The 24,484-nt window shown below is 44.2% G+C and overlaps 1 protein-coding gene across 4 annotated transcripts in view; it reads left to right on the top strand.

Moving 5' to 3' along the window:
• Positions 1 to 24,484, top strand: part of ccdc178 (coiled-coil domain containing 178) — a 298,679-nt gene that overhangs the window by 77,582 nt on the left and 196,613 nt on the right. For all 4 annotated transcript variants that reach the window (XM_080194266.1, XM_080194267.1, XM_080194269.1 and 1 more), the window contains 4 exons: positions 5,869 to 6,005; positions 6,081 to 6,264; positions 21,829 to 21,891; positions 22,703 to 22,864. In XM_080194266.1, the coding sequence (XP_080050392.1) occupies positions 5,869 to 6,005; positions 6,081 to 6,264; positions 21,829 to 21,891; positions 22,703 to 22,864 (546 nt within the window). The remainder of the gene's footprint in view (positions 1 to 5,868; positions 6,006 to 6,080; positions 6,265 to 21,828; positions 21,892 to 22,702; positions 22,865 to 24,484) is intronic.

A 24,484-nucleotide genomic window follows, 5' to 3' on the forward strand; every position in this document is an offset into this window, starting at 1 on the left:
CCGTCTTTCCAAGGAGAATAGTCCCAATTTCTTCAACCTTTCCTCGTAACCCAGCCCCTCCATGCCAGGCAACATCCTGGTAAACCTCCTCTGCACCCTTTCCAGAGACTCCACGTCCTTCCGGTAGTAAGGTGACCAGAACTGGACGCAGTACTCCAAATGTGGTCTAACCAATGTTCTATACAACTGAAGCATTAGACGGCAGCTTTTATACTCTATACCCCTTCCTATAAAGGCTAGCATTCCATAAGCCTTCCTGACAACCTTCTCCACTTGTGTCGCAACCTTCATGGATTTGTGAACCTGCACTCCCAGGTCCCTCTGTATTTCTATACTCCTAATCTGTCTACCTTTTATCACATAGCTCCTCTCTGCATTATTCCTTCCAAAATGCATCACCTTGCATTTGTCAGGATTAAATTCCATCTGCCACCTATCTGCCCAATGCACCAACCTATCTATATCCTGTTGTATCACCTGACAATCCCCTTCAGTACCCGCCAACCCTGCCATCTTGGTGTCATCAGCAAACTTGCTGATCTCACCACCTACGCTCTCTTCCAAGTCATTTATGTATACTACAAAGAGGAGAGGTCCCAGTACTGAGCCCTGCGGCACACCACTGGTCACTGGCCTCCAGCCCAACAAGGTCCCCTCTACAACTACCCTCTGTCTCCTATTTCCCAGCCAGTTCTCAATCCACCTAGCTACCTGACCTCGTATCCCACACGCCTTAACCTTTTCTACCAGCCTACCATGGGGGACTTTGTCAAACGCCTTACTGAAATCCATATAGATGACATCAACGGCTCTCCCATCGTCAACCGTTTTTGTCACCTCCTCAAAGAATTCCACAAGATTCGTAAGGCAAGACCTCCCTCTAACAAAGCCATGTTGCGTATCCCTAATCAGATCGCAACGCTCCAAATGCTCATATATCCTACCCCTAAGTACTTTTTCCATTAATTTCCCTACCACCGATGTCAAACTCACCGGTCTATAATTTCCAGGGTTATCCCTACTACCTTTTTTGAACAGCGGTACCACATTTGCTACCCTCCAGTCTTCTGGGACCTCACCTGTGTCCAAAGAAGAGACAAAGATTTGCGCCAGAGGCCCAGCAATTTCATCTTTCACCTCCCTAAGCAGCCTGGGATAAATACCATCAGGCCCCGGAGCTTTATCTGTCCTCACGCTACCTAAACGCCCTAGCACTTCCTCCCTCGTAATAGATATTTCCTGCAACTGATCCTCAGCTCCCTCCAAGAGACCGCACGATTCCGAACCCCTCTCCTTCGTGAATACCGACGCAAAGTATTCATTCAGGAGCTCCCCCATTCCCTCCGACTCAATACATAACTCCCCACTTTTGTCCCTAAGAGGACCAATTTTCCCTCTAACTACTCTCTTGCTCCTAATATAGGAATAAAATTTTCCTTAATCCTACCAGCCAATGGTAGGACATTGGGGAGAGTTACAGAACAAAGAGATCTAGGGGTATATGTTCATAGCTCCTTGAAACTGGAGTCACAGGTGGACAGAGTGGTGAAGAAAGCATTGGGCATGCTTCGTTTCATTGGTCAGAACATTGAATACAGGAGTTGGAATGTCTTGTTGAAGTCGTACAAGACAGTGGTAAGGCCACACTTGGAATACTGTGTGCAATTCTGGTCACTCTATTATAGAAAGGATATTATTAAACTAGAAAGAATGCAGAAAAGATTTAGTATTAGAACATGAAATGGCAATTTCCGTGGCCCAAAAACAAACTCAAGGATGATGGTGATGCATTTTTATTTTTGGAGTAAGCAAGTTTAATTGGATTTGTACAGCTTTTAGACTTCCTGAAATTCAACTGGCAGTGGTCTAACTGTACCTAATTTGCATAATTATTCACAAATCCAATTATTCACAAACTGAATGGATCTCAGGATGGGACCACTGGTAAATGAGCTAAAATTAGATTTGTGGGGAGGCGATGGCCTAGTGATATTATCACTAGACTATTAGTCCAGAAACTCAGCTAATGTTCTGGGACCCGGGTTCAAATCCTGCTATGTTAAATGGTGGAATTTGAATTCAATAAAAAATATTTGGAATTCAGAATCTACTGATGACCATTGTCGATTGTTGGAAAAACCCATCTGGTTCACTAATGTCCTTCAGGGAAGGAAATTTTCCGTCCTTACCTGGTCTAGCTTACAAATGACTCCAGAGCCACAGCAATATGGTTGACTTTTAACAGCCCCTGGTCAGTGTGTAAAATATGCTGGCCAGCCAGTGACGCCCATGTCCCATGAATGAATAAAAAAAAGTTAAATGTAGAGGGGAGGGAACAATTAACAGGGAATATCACAATGGAGAAACAAGATGATAGAAATAATCTAGTGAGCGTTCGCTGCATTTCAACTCACTGGTAACCTTTGTCAAGATTGAGGAGGTAGGAAACAAGAAGTGGCAGGCCAGAGTTTCCCAAGAATTCTGAGTGTTTTAAAAATGTATACCTATCCACCTTCATTGATATTTTACCAGAGGCAGGGAAGGCAATAACTTATCATTGGGCCAATTGAAGCCATTAAGCGGCCAGTGGCTGCTTAAAGAGCTCTTACTGCTACCACTGGTATTTTACCAGAAGTAGGCAGTATTGACACTACGTAGCATCAGACAGCCTGTTTGTAGGGTGAGGAGATTCCTTCAGTTCCAGTACCTTGTACCGCTCAGAGGTTCACTCTATGGTTTTGCCTGGCTTATTTCCTCTACCCTCCTGAATCTGGCCCCCATCCCTCCTCACCAGGATTTGCCAGAATTGTTGCATCAAAATCCTGGACTTAGCTACGTCTGGGCTCCATGGCTCCTTGGCTTTGGAGACTCTGTAGTCCCAGCAGTGGCCACCATTCCTGATGGCACTGGTGGGACTAGAGAATTGATAGTTATTTGATTGGGGCTTGTCTCAAATTTTCACGAGTGGGTGGGGAGAGCGGGGATCAAGACTACTGTTAATGCGTAAAATTGTAACTGTAGTGTAACTGGGGTGCTTCCTTAGAATCTTCATTAGAATCAAATTTGGTCATATGTTATTAGAATGCCACCAGAGGACTGTTGGCACAACTGAGTTTGGCCACAGAGGCCTCCACCAACAATGTCTGGCAGTATAGACATGCTATCTCAATGTGGATAATGGGGTTCAGATACCAATAGAGGATGTGCAACATTTCTGGGGAACCTTGTCCAACTTTCATTCCTACTGCACCAGGTCCTCTTCCTATGAGTGTGTCGACTTGGAGGATCGCCACTAAACAGGACTTTGATCCTCATCAACAGAGCTGATGGCAAAAAAACACCAACTGGCACAACCAAAATGCAAGTTGAGTAAATCGTAGAAGAATTTTTTTTAAAGACATTATCTATTTTTTAAAATCACTGGACTTTTCAAAGGTCCTTCCATGACCTGCAGACCCACACAATCAGTTTTCCATCATGTTTGCAAAAACATGTTGGGGTTTGGCTTTATTTGACTAGCTCCTTATTTCTCACTGTAAAAATAGTAATATATATTTTGATTTAGGAAAGTCATATCCTTGTGAAAAAGAAACTTAAAATTTTGTTATAACCGAACTAGGTGGTTAAATAGAAGGGAACCAGTTCACTCCTTCTCACTTGGACATAACAGGTATAGCTAATTGAGGTGCTTAAGAAGCTTAAAGAGTTTGATAGAGTAGTTAGAGAGACACTGTGGGCAAAATCGATGGGTGGAGCAAGCTGGTAAAATTGCACAACAGCGGAGAAATCAAGATCATGCCCAATTTTTCACCTCTTGTGATCTTACGGGAACCTTAATGGTCTCACTGGGAGAGGTTCCAAGAGGTGCTCCTGGGGCAGTGCAAGCCTGGCAGTGCTAGCCTGGCATCTTGGCACTGTCAGCCTGGATCTCGGTAATGCCCACTGTGCATCTTGACACTACCCAAGGCGGCAAGGTCTGTGAGGGGATGCATATAGAGGTGGAGCCAGAAAGGATGGGGCTTATGGGTGGGTCTGGAAGCGTAGGTCGTTAAGGGCAGCCCAATCGGGCTGCTACTCGACATTGCAATCGGTATGGGAGTAAGGGGGCCTGCGGCCAGTTTGCCTGTGATTGGAGGGGTGAGGGTGGCGGTGGAGGGGGGGGGGGGACTGCTGCCACTCTGCGTCAGATCAGTGTGGCGAGGCATGATCAGTCTGGAAGGCAAGGGAGTGGCAGGGGCTACATTCCCAGGTGGTGTAGGGCTCGTGTTTGGCCGTGGGCCCGGCAATTGTTGTGGGGGGGGGGGGGGGGGGGGGGGGGGTCGGCTGTGTTCAGGGCAGCAGCAGAGGTCTGCCAGCTCTCTCTCTCTCAGTCAGGCCTCTGCTGTTGCTATTGTGCATGTGCAGCATCAGAGGCCTGCACATACACAATAGCTCCCCCTGCTGCTAGCTGGCATATTAAGACCCACTGCCCACTGCTGTAGCAGCCAGAAATGGTCTAGCCAACTTTTTCATGCACTATGTGCACAAGTTGGGCATCAAGTCTCGCCCAAAAAATGGACCTGCAACTGTCCTGTTTTCATGCTCGCTGGACGCTTAGAATTATTCCCATAAAGTTCCACCCTCTTTCATCTGGTGAAGAGTCCAGATCAAGGGGCAGGTACTTAATGTTGAAACCATTCTCGAATAATGCAAGTAAGGTGTAATGGAAATCTGCAAACCTGAAATTTGTTAAGACTAGCTCAATTAAACATGTAAAAACTGAGGTTGATAAATTGTTCTTAGTTAAGATTACTAAGGGTAATGGAATCATAGCTAGTAAATGGAGTTAAGATACGGATCAACCATGATTGGTGAAACAGGTTGAATGGCCTAAATCTTTTATCTTCCAACGTTTCTGCAATCTCTACCTCTCTCTCCCCTTTAAGAACATTCTTTGTACCTACCCCAAACTGTCCAGTTATCAACTTTTGTGGAGGTGTGAAAATGCATTTGATATTGTGAGGTGCCTTGGGACATTTTATTACATTGAATGCACTATATAAATAAAAGTTGTTATGACCTGGGAAAATGAATGACTTGTCCATTGTAAAATCCAATGGATTTTCATTCCATTAATGCCTTCAGAACAGACAAAACCAGTGAGGAATGGGGAAAAAGCAAAACATATACTTCTCCTCCAACAATATTTTCTTTCAACATTTAGTATTTCTTTACATTTTTAACCCCTGTTACATTTTCCAGTACCATCGCTAGTTTCTCAAGCATATTCCTTAACTGAGAAAATACCAGTTAACCTCATTCCTTACCTATTCATGCCATTCTTGTTGTTTCTTTTTTAAGTTTCTATTTCATTATTTTTGTCTCCCTAAAATAAGTTACCTGGGCCACTGATTACTCTCTGTTTAAGATGGTAACCTGATTCCAGTTCTTTACTAATGAACTAAGCTGATTCCTAAAAGATGCATCAGGAGTTGCCTGTGGTGACTCTCCCACTAATAACTTTCTCACCATACCGGTAGATTACCAAATGTTTCGCCTCCTACTGATCACAAGTTAAAATTAGTAGTTAGTGGTGATACAGCCAAGTCCTCACCACTTCCTGGCACAGTCCATTGGAGTGTGAAGCTGACCAGCATTATGGCCAAAGGAAAATTGATAACTGAACAATTTATTTTTAAGTGTTAAAATTTGAAATGTGCTAACTGAGTAATTGGAACTTGTTTTTATATGAATGTTTATTTTTCCTTCACATGTACATTGCACATGCTTTGAGTAATGGATTACTATTTCTTAACTGCTTCCTTGCTGGCATTATGCTTTGTTCTGACTTCTGGTTGGGATGATTTAATCTATTCTATGCTTATGTAGGCACAAATTGGAAATTTTGAAATAATAGAACAAGAGGGAGTACTTCGCATAAAACGACATGAACTTAGACATTTGGAGAACATAAACAAAGAAATTGAATTGCAGATTGAAGCCTACAACAGTGATATTAAAGAAAGGTATATAAAATAATCTGATTTTTATTCGACCACCAGTATTTTAACTCTTTTTAATTGAAAGCATTTCTGTTAAAGTCGGCAGGAGAGAAATAAAATCAAGAAAGAGATCCGACAATTGCAGGACACTTTAAAACTTAATAATGGCAAGCTGAACGCCATAAAGAAACAGCGTACCCAGGTGGCGAGGTCTCAAAATGCAGTGAAAATAAAGCTGTCAACGCTGACAAAGACAGCGGCCGATCAGGAAGATCAATTGAAGGTTAGTGATTGATACAATATGCAAACCTCAGAACATCTTGGTTGTAGTAGATTAGTCCTATAATCTTTTATAACCCAAAGGTTTGGTTGAATGATTTTGATATTTGACTATGATTAAGATAAAACTCGGCTTAGCGATACTTCTAAATGTAAATTACAGCTTTGCAAGTCAGTTCAATCTATTTAGGATTTTTTTTGCCAGTGGCAAAAATTAAAGAAAAGAGCTCACTAAATGCCGTGCGCAATTCAATTAATTTGTGTTTTAAAAAAACATGCAACTTTGAAGTCTGCAACACAAGATACTAACTAGCAAATCTTGCTCCGCTTTAACATATTTTCATTGGTGATATTACAGTACTCTTGTTCTTCATTCTGCCTGAATTCATCTTGATAATTTCAAAGTGATAATCTGGTCTCTGATATTTTGATAATCCTCCTATGGTTGTGTGCCTCATGTTTTACCACCTAACATTGATTAACCTGTCCAATTTTTCCCACACCATGAAGAAGTTGACATCCTTTTTCTTTGCAGCCCCTTTTTTTGACTCAGGTTGTTTTCATTTAGCAGAGTAGAAAACAAGACACCTTTTTCCCATGAAGGGCAAAAAATTGTAGTTATTTGAAATCTGTAAGAGAAATAGAAAAATGTTGGAAATACTCAACAGGTCAGGCAGCATTTGAAACAGAAGCATAGGTCTGTAATCTCTCACTGGAACTGTATCATGTTACCGAGGTAACAGGTGCAGGCAGGGAAAGAGGGAAGAAAGGGAAGATCTGAGGTATGGCAGAAATGATTTAATAACGAACAGCAGAAAAATGATCAGCTCTTGATGTCAGAGAAATTGGGAACAGGGGTCATATTCTGAAATTGTTAATTCACTCAATGTTTAGCCTGGCAAAGGGTGAGATTAGAAGGAGGATTGCAATCAGAGGAAAGTGATTAGGAAGAAAGATCCAGAGAGGTGTTGGCATCTAAGAGTTGTTGGATTTTGTGATCTTTGACATTTGAAAGCTTTTCTATTCAGTGACATTGTTAGTGTTAATGAACCAATATTGTTGCTTATTCCCTTGGATGAGAATATGGGAAGCATGGTTAGTAATTTTGTAGATGACACCAAGATTGGTGGCATAGTGGACAGTGAAGAAGGTTATCTCCAATTGCAACGGGATCTTGATCAACTGGACCAGTGGGCTGACGAATGGCAGATGGAGTATAACTTAGATAAATGCAAGGTGATGCATTTTGGTAGATTAAACCAGGGCAGGACTTATTCAGTTAATGGTAGGGCGTGGGGAAAGTTACAAAACAAGGGATCTAGGGGTATATGCTCATAGCTCCTTGAAAGTGGAGTCACAGGTGAATAGAGTGATGAAGAAGGCATTCAGCATGCTTGATTTCATCGGTCAGAACATTGAATACAGGAGTTGGGACATTTTGTTGAAGTTGCATAAGACATTGGTAAGGCCACACTTGGAATACTGTGTATAGCTCTGGTCACCCTATTATAGAAAGGATATTATTAAACTAGAAAGAGTGCAGAAAAGATTTACTAGAATACTACTGGGACTTGATGGTTTGAGTTATAAGGAGAGGCTGGATAGACTGGGACTTTTTTCTCTGCAGCGTAAGGAGGCTAAGGGCTGAACTTATAGCGGTCTACAAAATAATGAGGAGCACATATCAGCTAGATAATCAATATATTTTCCCAAAGGTAGGGGAGTCTAAAACTAGAGAGTGTAGGTTTAAGGTGAAAGGGGAGAGATACAGAAGGGTCCAGAGGGGCAATTTTTTCACACAAAGGGCGGTGAGTGTCTGGAACAAGCTGCCAGAGGTAGTGGTAGAGGTGGGTACAATTTTGTCTTTTAAAAAGCATTTTGACAGTTACATGGGTAAGATAGGTATAGAGGGATATGGGCTAAATGTGGGCAATTGGGACTAGATTTGGGGTCTGAAAAAAGGACGGCATGGACAAGTTGAGCCGAAGGGCTTGTTTCTATGCTGTAAGCGTCTATGACTCTTTGGGCCCAATTTTACCATTGCATCATACCTGAGGCAAAAACTTGGTAAAGCCAGATGTGAGGCCATTAACACGATTCATGCCCATGTCTGTGCAGATGTCCCCTTTACCAAGGCCCGAAAATGGCTGTGACCTGGACTGCACCCGAAAAGGGCAGAACGGTGATTTAAATGCCTTTCCATTCATTGGGAGGGGGAGGAGGGCCCGATAATTCTCTAGTGAGGGGGTAGAGGGAGGAGGAGGCAGGTCAGATGTATCTCTGGAGGGGAGGTAGGCTCAATCTTTCTCTGGTGGGGGAGGGAGGAGGGAGGCCCGACCATTCAATCATTCTCTGGTGCTGGGAGGAGGAAGACCAGATCATTGTCTGGTTGATGAGGTTGAGGGGGGGGAGGGGGGGAGGGGTGGTGAGGTGGAGGAGAGAGGCCCGATTGTTCTCTGTTGAGAGAGGAAGGAGGCCCAATCACTCTCTGGCCTGTTGTAGGAAAAATGCTTGAATCCGTAATCAAGGAGAAAATAGTGAGGCATCTTGAGAAGAATTGTTTGATAGAGCAGACACAGCACGGTTTCGTTCAGGGGAAGTCGTGTCTGACGAATTTATTGGAATTCTATGAGGATGTGTCTAGTGTGGTGGATAGAGGGGAACCGGTGGATGTGGTGTTTCTCGATTTTCAGAAAGCGTTTGATAAGGTGCCGCACAAAAGGTTGTTACAGAAGGTTAGGGGGCATGGAGTTGGGGGTAGGGTGTTAGCGTGGATAGGGGATTGGCTGTCAAATAGGAGGCAGAGAGTGGGTGTCAATGGGTGCTATTCGGATTGGCGGTTGGTGACTAGTGCAGTGCTCCAGGGATCAGTGCTGGGGCCTCAGCTATTTACCATTTATATAGATGATCTGGAGGAGGGAACCGAGTGTAAGGTGTCGAAATTTGCTGATGACACGAAGATAGGTGGAACGGCAAATTGTGTGGAGGGTGTGGAAAGTCTGCAGAGGGATCTAGATAGGCTGAGCGAATGGGCGAGGACCTGGCAGATGGAATACAATGTTGGCAAGTGTGAGGTTATCCACTTTGGTAGGAATAATAGTAGGAAGGACTACTACTTACAGGGCGAAAAGCTGCAGCATGCTACGGTGCAGAGGGACCTGGGGGTCCTTGTGCATGAGTCGCAAAAACCCAGCCTGCAGGTGCAGCAGGTGGTCAGGAAGGTGAATGGGATGCTGGCCTTCATAGCGAGGGGGATTGAATATAAAAGTAGGGAGGTCTTGCTGCAACTGTACAGGGCACTGGTGAGGCCGCAGCTGGAGTACTGTGTGCAGTTTTGGTCGCCGCACTTGCGCAAGGATATTTTGGCCTTGGAGGGAGTGCAGAGGAGGTTCACTAGGCTGATACCGGAGTTGAGGGGGTTGAGCTATGAGGAGAGGCTGAATAGACTGGGCTTGTACTTGTTAGAGTTTAGAAGGATGAGGGGAGATCTCATTGAGATGTATAAGATGATGAAAGGGATGGATAGGGTAGAGGTGGAGAGGTTCTTCCCGCTGAGAATGGACAGCAGGACTAGAGGGCACAGCCTCAAGATAAGGGGGGGGGGGGCAGTTTAGAGCGGAGTTGCGGAGGAACTTCTTCACTCAAAGGGTGGTGAATCTCTGGAATTCTCTGCCCGTTGAAGTGGTTGAGGCTACCTCGCTAAATATATTTAAGACGCGGGTAGATAGGTTTTTGGTAGGCAAGGGGATTAAGGGTTATGGGGAGAAAGCGGGAAAGCGGAACTGAGCCACTTCAGATCAGCCATGATCTTATTGAATGGCGGGGCAGGCTCGAAGGGCTAGATGGCCTCCTCCTGCTCCTATTTCTTATGTTCTTATGTTATCTTCTTATGAGAGAGGTGAAGAGAAGCAGGCCAGATGGTTTTCTGGCATGGGGGGATGGAGGGTGGCCAGGTGGATCTCTGATAGGGGATAAGGGGGGTTCTGATGCCATTCTGCAGGCAACTGGTTAGGGGGTGGGTGGGGGGGCAGAGTGTCGCAATTGGTCTGGGTAGCGGGGTGGGGGGGTGGATGGATAAGGGGGTCAGTTATGTTGTGGGGGTGGGGTGATGTCTGTGGGGGCCATCCCTCTTGTTTTTCACTCCTGGGCCACTTTCTTCTCTTTTTGCATGTGGGAGTAACGTGACAGGGGCGTGTTTTCAATTTTTTTATCATGGTGTATGCGCAGTTCAAAATTCCAATTGTGCAGTGTTTCAGGCGCGATAAGCCCTGCCCACAGCGCAGTTCGGACCTGCCACTTTTATTTCAGGCTAAGTGCATATGGGGGTGCCTGAGAGGAGTTTTCCAATTTGGATCTGAATTGCGCTCAGATTCAGCACTTGGAATGAAAATGGTAAAATCGGACCTTATGACTATCACAACCCAGTTGGTAGTTCACATGATATTTGGTTTTAGTTTTTCGTGTTTTCAGTATTTCAGTTTGTTTCTAATTTATTTAAATTAGTAGAGCTTCAACATGGTATTCAACTCTCCAGGCCCAGGGAGAAAATGATATTTTAAGTTGACCTATTTATGTCTTCTAAAATAAACCTTTACTTATTTCATTCAAAATGGCCCCTAATTAAGTAAGGAAAGAAACATGGATATTATTTCCTAAAATTAATAGATTAATGATTAGAAGATGAGGATAAGGTTTGGACCTGACTTTCTTTTAACATATAGTTCATAGTCTTTCCAGGTGTGTGTGAGATAATTGAGATGCAGCAGACAGACTTGCTCTTGGTGTGAGCCTGGAGGTGGGAGCACAGTATTGCTGCTACTTGTAGAGTACTGAGTGGGTTGGTTGTCTCACAGTAGGGTGGAGTGCAACAGAGTGCTGACGGCCATGGAAATTGGCAGGTAGATTCACTTACCAAGGCTGTCATGGTCACCAGGTGAGCTCAGCCTTATTCAAGAGAGGTGAGTTTTAAATATTGAACTAATACGTAGCGAGAAACAGTCAACCCATTTAATGGATAACTGCAAGTAAATATATGCTTTGTTAAATTCTTATTCGTAATTCTTATTACAGCAATCTTTACATGCAGCACTTTAATATTAGGAATATTACAATTTGGATGTTAATGTGATTTGTTATTCTATTTGAGAAGGATTCTTTCAGCCAAAAAGGTTTGAGGTCACTGGGGTAGAGCGATGTCTGTGCAATATTTGGCATTGTTCACATTTTATTTGTGTTGTTTACAGGCTGCTTTTTCTGTTTCAACTACAACTGCTTGACATCACAGTCAGATAGATTGCAAAATTTGGCTTCTGAGCACCAGTTGTTATATGTGCTTTAATGGCATTCACAGTGTGCAGGCTGTACAGATGTCATTTTGAAAAAGGCGCAAGTGTGAGTTTAGAGAACCTGTGCTGTAAATGTGCAAAGTTATCAGCTTGTGATACCAATCTTCTATGTAATGCAGTCTTAATGTCAGTGCTACCAGTTTGAAACTAAACGTTTCCTGTAATGCCTTCTCTTAAACATACACAGCATTGGGAAGGACCATCTATCTGTCCATTTAAAGGAATCCTTACCCAATTTCAGACTAGTTGCTGTTTCATTTCCAATGCCTTTTTGCTAGAAATTGTAGACGTGCTTAGTAGGTTGTATAATTACTTAAAGTTACAGAGGCTTACAATGATTTGTGTGGCAGGTGCTCAAGGACTCAGTCCTAATTTCAAGAATTCTGTGCAAAATGCTGGTTCCCAGGTATACTTGCAATAATTTGCAAACCCTTGATGTCCTGCATGCGAGGGAGAATGAGCAGAGACGACAGAGCAAAACCAACTGCTGGAAAAGAATATAGGAGGAAGGGAAGGTGGTCTTTCCACAGGAGGTCATATCAACACCAGGCATTCAGGGAGCAATTCTCCTATCTGAACCTTAGCGAAGAACAGTGTACAGCCGTCATTGCATCACTCAGGAGATCCACACTGAAATCTGCCTCCTGCTGAGCCACAAACTACAGAGCAGGTTTGAGAATGGAATGGTCAGTGTCTGTGAAGGTGACTGTGACAAATTTTATGTGCCACGGGGAGGTGATATTTGCCACATCTCCCTATTCGCTGAACATTGTTGTGAGGTCTCTGATGTGCTGTATTTCAAGAAAGCTAAATACATTTAATACCCTCTTGCTTATGAGAGGCAGGCAGAACAAGCATGCCAGATTGCAGGAGTGTAGGCTGCCCCATGATGCCGGATCCAATTGACTGCATACACACTGCTTTGTGAATTCCTCATGGCAACTTTGAGATGTCCCAGAAGCAAAAGGAATTCCAATCCCCCAACATCCAGTCCACTGTACCATTATCATTTGAGCCTGAATGCCAAAGCAGCCAGGGATTCGCTACAAAATGACAATGCCATTATGTTGATCACAAGGTGCATGACTTCAATGTGCAATTCCACCACATATGGGCAAGTTAAATATAATAAAGCCCATGCCATCGCATGAAATGTGTTTCAGTGGACAATTGGCATGCTTTATTAACACTTCACTGCCTGAACTACACTGGAGGGGCTCTGCAGTATTCGGCAGAGCATGTGGTAAGATTTCTCATAGTTTGTTGCATGCTGCACAACTTTACCACCATGAGGGCATCGCCCTTGCCTGAGACTATGAGCGGTATTTCACGACTTTGCTGCGCTCGCCCCGATTCTGGGCCTATATATTGAAAGGTGAATGAAGAGCCGGAGGAAAAAATGGGGAGGTTTGGGGGGGGGGGGGGGGGGGGGGGGCGGCGGGTGGTAGGTGCATGGTGGGTATGTTGGGAGGGGGCAACCAACACATCCTCTTTCTGGCCAGGCTGTCTGCATGGACAGTACAGTACCTGTTAACACAACCCCAATTCACCATTCAGCAATAGGTTTAAGAATGCCTCAATTACCAACTCTCCGAGTATCCTCTTGACCACAGTGGTAAGATAAAAGCCACTACAAATCAAACGTCCCGAACCAGAGGCTGAATTTTCCCTTCCCCAACCCTTACAGTGGGGCCGGGGACTGAAAGTGTTTCCTACCATGGAGATCACCAGGGATTTGGAGATGGAGAGATTGGCTTGGGCCAAGGACTCCTGCGTATTGGAAGCAGCTCATGCAGTCACTTGTTCTCTGCTATCTCACTTACATGTGCCACTAGGAAGAGGGCAAAGCTTGAAGTTGAGGAAGCCTGAGGAGGACCTGCAGTCCTTCATGGTAGCGATGGGTGAGCTATGTGAAGGGGGACAGGGCACCGCCACCTTCATGTAAGTGTGCTTTCCCATCAAGGAATCGAGCATAGAGCCTTTGGGCATCCAGAGGCAGGAGGAGCAGCAGTTGGACATCTACTTGGGACTCTCTGATGGTGTTCGGCTTTTTCGAATCTCTTTGCTTGTGACCTCTTCAACCTTCATCCTCTGTCACCGCAGGATGTCCAGAGCAGGATAGCCAAAATACGTCGAGGCTCTCCAGGTCTCTTGGTATGGCTGCCAAGGTATCAGGGCTAATGGATCAGCAAGCTGCTTCCACTCCTACAGCAGATTTCAGAGGAGCGTGTAGAGCAGATGAGGTTGTGAAATCACATATGGTTTACATGGGAGCACTTTGATTGTTATACATGACACTTCAGCAAATATAGTTCATTTTGACTTTAATAATATCTGATTTGGGTTTCTGCAATAGTCCTTAAACTTTTGCATCTTCCCACATCCCCAGAATCAAAGACATATGCAGGAAGCAAAGTCCTTTGCCAGGGCCCTTGCGAGCAATGTGCAAGAAGCCTCAGAAGTCTCTGAGCCATTGCCCTTCACATTCTCATCTGTTCCAAGGCCTTTGGCATTGTTAATACTATATGCTCATGTTTCCCTTTAATTATCCAGTTGAGGTGACCTGTATCTCTGCTCACCCCAATGACCTATCTCCCATTCAGTCTCTTGAGATGTCTACCACAAGGCTTTGCATAGTTGCAACTAGTCATGATGATAGTAACATTTGATTCCCAACCCTCCCCCCCACCCCTCCCCCTCACCTCACTGCCCTGGAATCATTTTTTTATCTCACCACTATTACCCTTCAACCCTCCCCCATCAACCTCTGTCCCTTACAAGTAAATGTAGAAGTCCCCTCCTCTCAACAATCCCACTTCTATTATGATAGATGTGCCATCCCTCATCCTTATGCCCTGAAGCCTTGTTACTTTCAGCACCACCTCCAGAAGTCTTCATTTCATGGATTGAGAACTGGCTCGGTAATAGGAGACAGGGGGTAGTTGTGGAGGGGACTTTGTCCGGCTGGAGGCCAGTGACCAGTGGTGTGCCGCAGAGCTCAGTACTGGGACCTCTCCTCTTTGTAGTCTACATAAATGACTTGGAAGAGAGCGTAGGTGGTGTGATCAGCAAGTTTGCTGATGACACCAAGATGGCAGGGTTGGCGGGTACCAAAGTGGATTGTGAGGTGATACAACAGGATATAGATAGGTTGGTGCATTGGGCAGATAGGTGGCAGATGGAATTTAATCCTGACAAATGCGAGGTGATGCATTTTGGAAGGAATAATGCAGAGAGGAGTTATGTGATTAAAGGTAGACAAATTAGGAGTATAGAAACACAGAGGGACCTGGGAGTGCAGGTTCACAAATCCATGAAGGTTGCGACACAAGTGGAGAATGTTGTCAGGAAGGCTTATGGAATGCTAGCCTTTATAGGAAGAGGTATAGAGTTTAAAAGCTGCCGTCTAATGCTTCAGTTGTATAGAACGTTGGTTAGACCGCATTTGGAGTACTGCGTCCAGTTCTGGTCACCTTACTACCGGAAGGACGTGGAGGCTCTGGAAAGGGTGCAGAGGAGGTTTACCAGGATGTTGCCTGGCATGGAGGGGCTGGGTTACGAGGAAAGGTTGAAGAAATTGGGACTATTCTCCTTGGAAAGACGGAGATTGAGGGGGGACATGATAGAGGTATATAAGATACTGAAGGGAATAGACAGAGTCAATAGTGAGAGACTGCTCCCTAGATTGGTTACAAATACAAGAGGACATGATTCAAGGGTGAGGGGGGAGAGATATAATTTGGATATGAGAGGAAGGTTCTTTACGCAGAGAGTTGTGGGGGTATGGAACGTGCTACCGAGTAGGGTGGTGGAGGCGGGAACGTTGGACTCGTTTAAGGTTCAGTTAGATAGGCACATGAGTGAAACGAGGATTGAGGGTTATGGTAGGGGTTATTAAATAAGGGTTAGAACCTCGGGAGACACCAGAAAGGCAGGCTTGTGATTAACGTTTTTGTCTTTTATTCCGCCGGTGGAGGTCCACCTTGTTGTCAAACGAGGGGCATGCACACGGTGGGTCGTGCGTGGGCTACTCTTGGAGGTTCCGGGAGTGGCCTAGTACTTCGTGTCGGTGTGTGTGCTTGATCCTGGACCGGTAGACGGGCGCCGCAACAGCTCGGTGACTAGCACTGCTAGCTGTGCAGATACATGGATTTGGGCCTGTGTCTGTGGGAGTTTGTGCATTCTCCCTGTGGTTGCGTGGGTTTCCTCCGGGCGCTCCGGTTTCCTCCCACACCCCAAAGATGTGCTCTTAGGCTGATTGGTTTTACCAAATTGACACTATTCTCCCCTGAATCTGGCTAAGTCAGGGGTTCTATTCGTAGACACGCAGGGTAGAATAGGTGTAGGGTGATGCGGCGGTGCGGGCTTGTTGGGCCGAAGGGCCTGTTTCCCGTGCTGGGTTGTTCTTTGTTCTTTGTTCTTTGTACAACACAGTCACATCCTCCCCTCCCACCTTAATGCTTCCACCGCCTCTTTTAACAGTCACCATCCCCTCTTACTAGCGGGACTCTCAAAATGTCCCCCACCCCAGGATCCTCCATTCACTGCTCGCTCTGAATCCTTTCCCATCGGTGGTCCCTCCCATGTTCATTCACAAAAAAGAAAAATCGTCAAGTCAGCCACCGGCAGGCGGGCTGGTGTTTTGCGGTGGATAAAGACAAACTCCTTCCCCTTCCCAAATATGAGGGAAATCCAGTGGTGTCCAATATAATAAATTGGAGCCTATATCAGCATCCCACTCATCCTGATAACAAAAGGAAACCTTGGAAAGAAAGGACCAGGATAAGACTATTGACACAAAATATATACACTCACATGCAGGATATCAGGAACATAGCCATATAACCACATAGGAGAAACTGAGGTAATGAAGAGCCCTGGTATCTGGGCTCACACTCAGGCAAACAACAGAATCCCACCCATTTTCTCCCATCAAGGAAACCCTAGCACAACAGGAGGAGGAGTGCCAACATCTGCAGTCAGCGTATCTCAGGGGAAGACAAGAATCTCCTCCTTCCAGCAGGCTGATGTGCTCACAGAAACAGAAGATGCTGGAAAATGTTAACAGCTCTGATGATGCTGTCAGACCTGCTAAGACTTTCCAACATTTTTTGATTTTTGTTTCAGATTCCAGCATCCTTAGTATTTTGCTCTTATATTAGGATGATGTGCTCACCGTACATTCCAGGAGCCAAACTACCAAGTAGTCTTCACAGCTGAGAAAAATATAGGGAACTAATACAAAAAAGTTAGACAACCAAGGGTTCCCTGACCATGCTCAGGTGTGCATCAGTGAGTATTTTCTCCAACTCCAGCTATGCTGGTGGCACCAATGACAATAAAACTCACTCTTTTCTAGAAAGTATGATCTGTCTGTACATTCACAGGAGACCAACAAGGATCCTTTAACCCCAAACTAACAAAGAAAAAGAAAAACTCAATACCGCTGGTTCTAAAAAGTGGTTTCCCCTCCCACTATCAGGACTTATAAGGTCATTTTATACCACCTTTAAACCAAATCACTTACCCACCACCCTGCTGTGGTGTCAATTGTATTACCCATAATTAAAGTAAAGGATGATATATATAATAAACCTCCATTACAAATGCCAGGATTACAAGATGAAAAAATACAGATATATATTGCATAACCCTGATGCCATACAACAAATCTAGCATGCTCCCCAATAGAATGAAGGAGACCCATTAACTGCCCACAAGCAACAAAAGTTTCTTCATATTACAAACACTAGAACTTGGGAATTTGACACAGGGTTAGAAGCAAAGTGGGGAGACCCCCTTACTCACGCCACTCTCTTGGTGCCACATGGTAAGACCAAGATCGAATATAAGCAATAACACATTTTAAACTAAGGTCTCCCTCATTTCACTGCCAGAGCATACCTGTGGTGAATTCCATTATTAATAAATGGATATCACTGGATTTCAAAGAATAACAAGATAATAGGTGACAAAAGCTTCAATGCATGAATATGATAAAAGACAATGTTACACAATCAGCATTTTAATCACGAGGCGATTAGTTCAGAATTAATGATGAACCACAGGACACAATAGCCATCGATGGAGCTTGAAAAGGCCAAAGCCTTGGCAGGATTGTTTAGCAACATCAAGGACCCATTTGTAGTTTCACTGAAGCCTCTACACCTTTATTGCGTCAACGCCCAGATGCCCCAATAAAAAAAAAATCTAGGCCCTGGCACGTGGTGAGTTCCAACACATCTGGTCATCTCCAGCATCCTCCCACGCCCCTCTCCCCCCATCCCGATACCACGGGGTTCCGCAATCAATCACCACCCTCCCACTGTTTGCTGTCCCATAGTGGCAGCAGTCCTCCCTCCCCCACGTCCCACGATGAGCACTGTTGCAGAGTGGCAGCGGACCCCCTCCCTCTCACTAATTGCTGATGCAGGTCAAGTCCAGCCCCCTCAGGCCTTGCCCACTTGGCTCCGCCTGATGCTAACCTGGCAGATCCAGAATGCCACTGCCCAAAGGATACTCCCCTCTTTCCCTGACCTCTAGGAAGCCTCAATGGCTTCCAGTTTTACCAGCAAGGCCATCACCTCTGGTCCATGTTGATGAACCTCCTTTGGTGAGGCCGCAGAGGCAAGTGAGCACGGATGATTCCATCTCATTTCAACATTACAATCAGCCTTGCGCCCTATTTGAGGCTCCGTCCATCAGCTGGCAGAGCGAGAAAGTAAATTTGCACCTGTCATCTCGATGCCTACAATATCACCAGAGTGTGAGCCCATTCACCAGCTAAACTGCCACTACGAACAATTCTCCGTCCCAGCTGTCTCCGACTGTCTTGATCAAATCAGGATTTGCTTGACTTTACTTGGCTTGCATCACCTAAACTTAACCAGAATCCTTCAGGAATATAGCACAGAGTATACTGTCCGGGATCAGATAATTTTAGGTTTTGCATCCAGACAAATAAAAAGACAAGTAGCTCCTGAGCTCACAAAAACACAGCCATTCTCACATTTACATCTCATGACCCCTCTCCAATGGGTTTTTACAATAATCAACAATAGATTCAGGTCATCATTCAACTATTAATTCTAGATTTGTTTTTATTGAATTTAAATTTCACCATTTGCTGTGATGGAATTCCAACCCAGGTTCCCAGTGAATTAGTTTGGGCCTCTAGACCAGTGGCACAGTGGTTAGCATTGCAACCTCACAGTGCTAGGGAACCAGTTCAATTCCCGGCTTGGGTCACTGTTTGTGTGGGCTTGGCACATTCTTCCCGTACCTGCGTGAATTTCTTCCGGGTGCTCAGGTTTCTTCCCAGAGTCCCAAAGATGTGCTGGTTAGGTACATTGACCATGCTAAATTCTCCCTCAATATACCCTAACAGGCACCACAGTGTGGCGACTAGGGGATTTTCACAGTAACTTCATTACAGTGTTAATGTAATCCTAGTCGTGACACTAATAAATAAATAATCTAAATTATTAGTCTAGTGACCATGACACCATCATCTTTGGGAGCTGTCCCAAGCCACCTTAAGGTAAGTGCTGACATTTACATCCATGTTGGCCCAGTTGTATTGTGGACTGGCATGAGTTCCCGCTGATGCTGTAGATGATCTAGCATGGGGGTGTGATTCCTGTCAGCCCGTCACCTGCATCCCATTAGCAGGATTCAAATCGATTTCATGGAGGCCTCTGGGGTGGGAATTGCAACCGGCATTGTTATGAGTGGGAGATCCTGCTATTTTTCTTGAGCTCCTGCCACATTGTCCTGTTTGCCTGCTGTTAAACCTGTCACATTGGGGGTGGGGCGGGGGGGTAATGTATACTCAAAATTCCACTCTATTTATTAATGAAACCGTACAATATTGCATGCACGGGTCAACTAATCACCTCTGTGCATTTCTTTAGCATCTGTCTTCTATATGCCTTGCCTGTTCTAGTGCTGCAACATAGTGCTACCCCTGCCAACTGACTTTCAGTGGATAAGATGCAGATGACCTTGGGAGGATTACCTCCAAGAGCTCTGGCACTAGGAAGCTTGGCTTGGGATTGCATCATCGCATCATAGAGGCATCAGTCTGTGTTGGCAAGCTGACAGTCATCCTGAGGGATGACAATTGGTTTGTGCCTTTAGAACAACTACCAACTTCCTCCGGAGTGACAGATCAATAATCCTAGTAATGCGTTGGAGTACAGATTGCTGAACTGCTGAGATCTTGCAAACTCATTTTAACATTGGCTACAGTGGCAATAGGCTAAGCGTGTATGGCAGCAAGTTAAGCTTGCATAATTTCACTGGGGCTCCCACAGCAATACTCGGATCTCTTGTAGAAGCTACATGTGATGCAGTGGAAATGTGATGTCAAAGCCACCTGACACTAGGCATCAAGGTTAGATCTGTTGGGCCTGTATGGGTTCACATGAAGTTGGTCACCACTTTCACTCTGGAGATGATGGGCTCCAAGCTCTGCACAAAGTCCTGTGCGAAGTTGGTGCCAAACTTTTCCATTCTCCCTGCTATGGACAGGAAGGTTTTCAGGCAGACAATTAGGGATGGGCAATAAATGCTTCCCTGGCACATGAATGAATGAAAATTAAGCAGTCCATATCCAAACGAAGCAAAGCCTGGATAATATCCAGACTCTAACTGACAAGTGGCAAGTAACTTTTGTGCCACACAACTGCCAGACAATAACCATTGATCTTCAATGGTATTATGATCGCTGAATCCCCTACGATCAATATCTTGGAGTTACCATTAACCAGAAACTGAACTGGACTAGCCATAATGTAGCTACAAGAGCAGTTCACAGGCTTGGAATCCTTTGGTGAGTAACACACACCCCACCCGCCCCTGACTTCCCAAAGCCTGCCCACCATCTACAAGGCAAAAGTTAGGAGTGTAACTGAACAATCTCCATGAGTGCAGCTCCAACAACACTCAAGCAATTTGATATTATCCAAGACAAAGCAGCCCACTTGATTGACCGTCCACAAATGTTAACTGCCTCCACCACCAGTGTACAGTGGCAGCATTGTATACCATCTGCAAAATCTCCTGAGACAGCAGCTTCAAAAACCACAACCTCTACTATCTAGAAGAACAAGGGTAGCAGACACATGGGAGCACTACTATCTGGAAATTCCCCTCCAAGCCACTCACTATCTGGACATGGAAATATATTGCTCTTCCTTCACTGTTGCTGGGTAAAAATCCTGGAACTTTCTAATAATATTCTGGATATGCCAACATCAGCAGTTCTAAAAGGCAGCCCACCACCACCTTCTTAAGGGACAATAGGGATGGGCAACAAATACTGACCTAGCATGGATGAAGCTTTCAAAAAGACTCGCAATGGACCAAGCACTTCAGTAAACATGTCCATCAACCTTCTTCTGTAGGCCACTACATCCAAGTGCTCATCTGAATTCTCCAAAGCAAAACTTGTGTATCACCTCATTCTCTCGCAAGTTGGTATCTGTGCTACTGTTATCCTTGGTCATGTTTGCAAGCTATTTAAACGTTGTTTAAATTTATTATAGAATTTGGTTGTATTTTGATCACTATATCTCAGTAGGCCTTTTACTATGTGATTACTAATTACACCCCCCCACCCCCCACAAATCACATATACCATCCTGGAAAAATATTGCTGTTTCTTCACTGTCACTGGGCCAAAATCTTAGAATCCCTTCCTAACAAAAATACCACACGGACTGCAGCAGTTGAAAGAGGCAGCTCAAAGCCCACCTCTCAAGGATTATTGGGAATGAGCATTATGTGCTGGCCTTGTCCATTATATTATCAATTTTAGTGAATAGCATCCTCCGAGGATGAGTGAGCTTTGTCATTGTTTGTTTCGTGTCCTGCTACAGTCAGGTCAACTAACCAATTTTAAGAGTAAGCTTCATTTCAGCATTCATATCACCTGGAACCTGGCATGTCATGCAATTGATTTACAGCAGCAACATTGTTTCGGGACTGTTGAAGCTGTTTTTTATTGTCAACAGCACTGTCATCAGTTAAAGTGTGTGTCAGAATCAGGGCAGTCCCATTTATGTAATGATCAACTACATTATCAGACTATGTGTATACTCTATTGATGCATTGAGTTTTAGTAGGTAGGCTTCAGTAATTTCAAGAAATGTGAGTTTGTTGTCACTGAAAGTCCATTGCAATTTGACAATCTGTTTTTAAACTTTGTTCTTCATCAATAGACTGAGATCGGAAAACTAAAGAAAGCAATCAAAGATGCACTGGTACAGCGAACAAAAATTCAGGTAAATAACCCTATGATATTCTCATAAGATAAGACTGAACATGGATGTCTTTAATGCCTGCCAAAATAAATATCTCTTTACCTGCACTGAGGTACAATGAGACCATATATCAAGAATAACCAGATAACACACAAATGAATCATGCACCTTTAATTACCAGTCTCACTAAGGCTGCTAGACCCAAATGAGAGGGCTGTGGGGCCTGGTTATAGCATTCGGGGTGAGGTTGCAGGGGAGGGGAGAGTGGTGTAGGAGGTGGGGGGACCCCTCCACTGTGTTTAAGGGACGCCAAAGGATGTTCCTGACATCTGCCCACAGCTACAGGGCTGTTCACCTGACATTGGCCTCCTGCTGCAGTAGGTAAAATTGCAGCAGGGATGAAATGAGGCACTTAAGTCGTGACAGATTGCCTGCATCTCCCTCTTGCCCCTTGTAAAATAGAAGGTGGGGCATGGACAGGTTGGAAGGTACAGTAAGAACTCTCACAACACCAGGTTAAATTCCAAAGTTGGACTTTAACTTGGTGTAGTGAGAGTTCTTACTGTGTTTATCCCAGTCCAACGCTGGCATCTCCACATCAGGTAGGAAAGTGACAGGAAAGCTAAACTTTGCATTCCATTAACCCACATGCCCTCAAACACTCTAGCAGGCAATCAGAAAATCCAGCCCATTTTAGCACTTTGTATTGTTGTCCTTCTGAAATCACTGATTGATGCATTGAGCTTAAATGTTAAAAATAGTATTTTGAAATTGAATATTTCACCAGTGTATTTCGCTCTAACTGTGCAATGATGCTGTTTTCTAAATGCAGGCCAAAGTTAAATCGGAGACTGACGAACTGCTTCGCATTAGAGGCAATGCCGACAATAAGAAAAATAGTATTTTAAAGAAGGTTACACAAGCTGAGAAAATTGTTGAGGATATTGAAGCCAAGTTTAAACAATATGAAGCCGTACACCGGACCCACAATAAAGTAAGTTTCTTAGAGGATTTTAGTTAACATTATTTGATAATTCAGAGGGGGTAAACATTCAATTGAATCTATACAAATGAAACATTTTATAATTTCATAGAAATCACTTTAAATTTTGCTGCAAGAATCTCATAAGTTTTGGAGTTCACAGTGATTTCATATGACCTTTATTTCTTTGAAAATAACAGTTTTGTTCTAAAAGAAAATCCAAATGGGTTTCAGTTGACAAAAAGTGTGTTGAAGTGATCATATTACATAAAGCAGTAAATGTACCTGGAGCAGTTTGCCAAACTTTTTCCCACTGTGACCTCATTTTAACACCAGAAAGTTGCTTTGACTCCTGAGTGAGCTATTGGTGCGGGAGTGTATAGGGGTGTGTGTTGAGCTGAGAGAGCTAAATGAGGAGATGTAGGTCCGAGCTACAGGCAGAGCTACTGGGGGTAAAGGGTTGATCTACTGGGAGAAAAGGAAGAGGCAGAGTTTTTGGGGAGAGGGAAGGGGCTGATCTGTTGCAGGGAAGGTAAAATGCAGAGCTGTTGTGACGTAATGGGTTGATCTATTCAGTGAGAGGGAATGGGCAGAACTGTTGGGGAAGAGAAAAGGGGCTGATCTGTTGGGGGGGCTGGGGGGGGCGGGGGGAGGAGGCACCCATACATGTCATCAGGCCACACAGCTAATGCCAAGGCTCACCCACTGAGTAAATATTCCGCAGGTGCTATTGTGGCCTGGGAGATGAAGGAGCTTTTAACTCATGTACAGTTTAGGCACTCCTGATGTGCAATGTAATCTGTCAAACTGGACTCAGTCTGTTGCTTGTTTCTTGAGACAGGAAATATATTTATAGGCTGTACTCCTGTATCAATATACAGAACCAAGTAATCCCATAACATGATTTTTTTTAAGTAATGCTCTGATGTCAGTGACAGATGTTGATGGTCCCCCAAAGTGGCAAGAACAACAAAAATTGTGGCAGTGAAGTCATTAGTCACTTTGAGTCTTGGAAGGCGTGGTAAAAGTCATATGTCACAGTGCAGTGTCGCACATTTCACAATTTAAAAAGTGACAGAATGGCTGTTTGCCAACCTAGAATAATTACGGTAGTTAAAAATAAAGTGTACATGTAAGCTGCGATCTTCTTCTAACTTCGAGAATGTCACTGTTATGCAACGTTGAAAGCTACTGACAGGTGTAGTGAATAAATATTGGTCAGTTATATAAACATATTAATTACCATTGACGCTAATTTTAATGTAATAAAGTGTACAGAACTGTGTATCAAAATTTAAAAATGTGCCTTAGACCATACAGCCAAAATAGGCCAACAACATCTTGTGTTATTTAATTCATCTTTTTTTAATTGAGAAAACTATTTAAGAGACAAAACAGCCCCATCCGCCATGGGAATTGGAGTGAGTGAGGGACAGAGAATGGAAAGGTCCATTGACCTCGAGCAGGATCCTACAGTTTCGGGGCGTAAAATCCCTCCCAACATGTTGCAAGTTGTTATTTATAATATATCAATATTAAGGTGAGATGAAATGAAGAACTTAATCAATGTTGCAGAGCCGAATGATTTCCAACATCACAATAGCTGCATCTATTTGCACCATTGTGGTTATA

The sequence above is a fragment of the Carcharhinus amblyrhynchos genome, chromosome 8, assembly GCF_965287045.1.
Source record: "Carcharhinus amblyrhynchos chromosome 8, sCarAmb.v2.hapA, whole genome shotgun sequence".
Classification (NCBI taxonomy): Eukaryota; Metazoa; Chordata; class Chondrichthyes; order Carcharhiniformes; family Carcharhinidae; genus Carcharhinus; species Carcharhinus amblyrhynchos.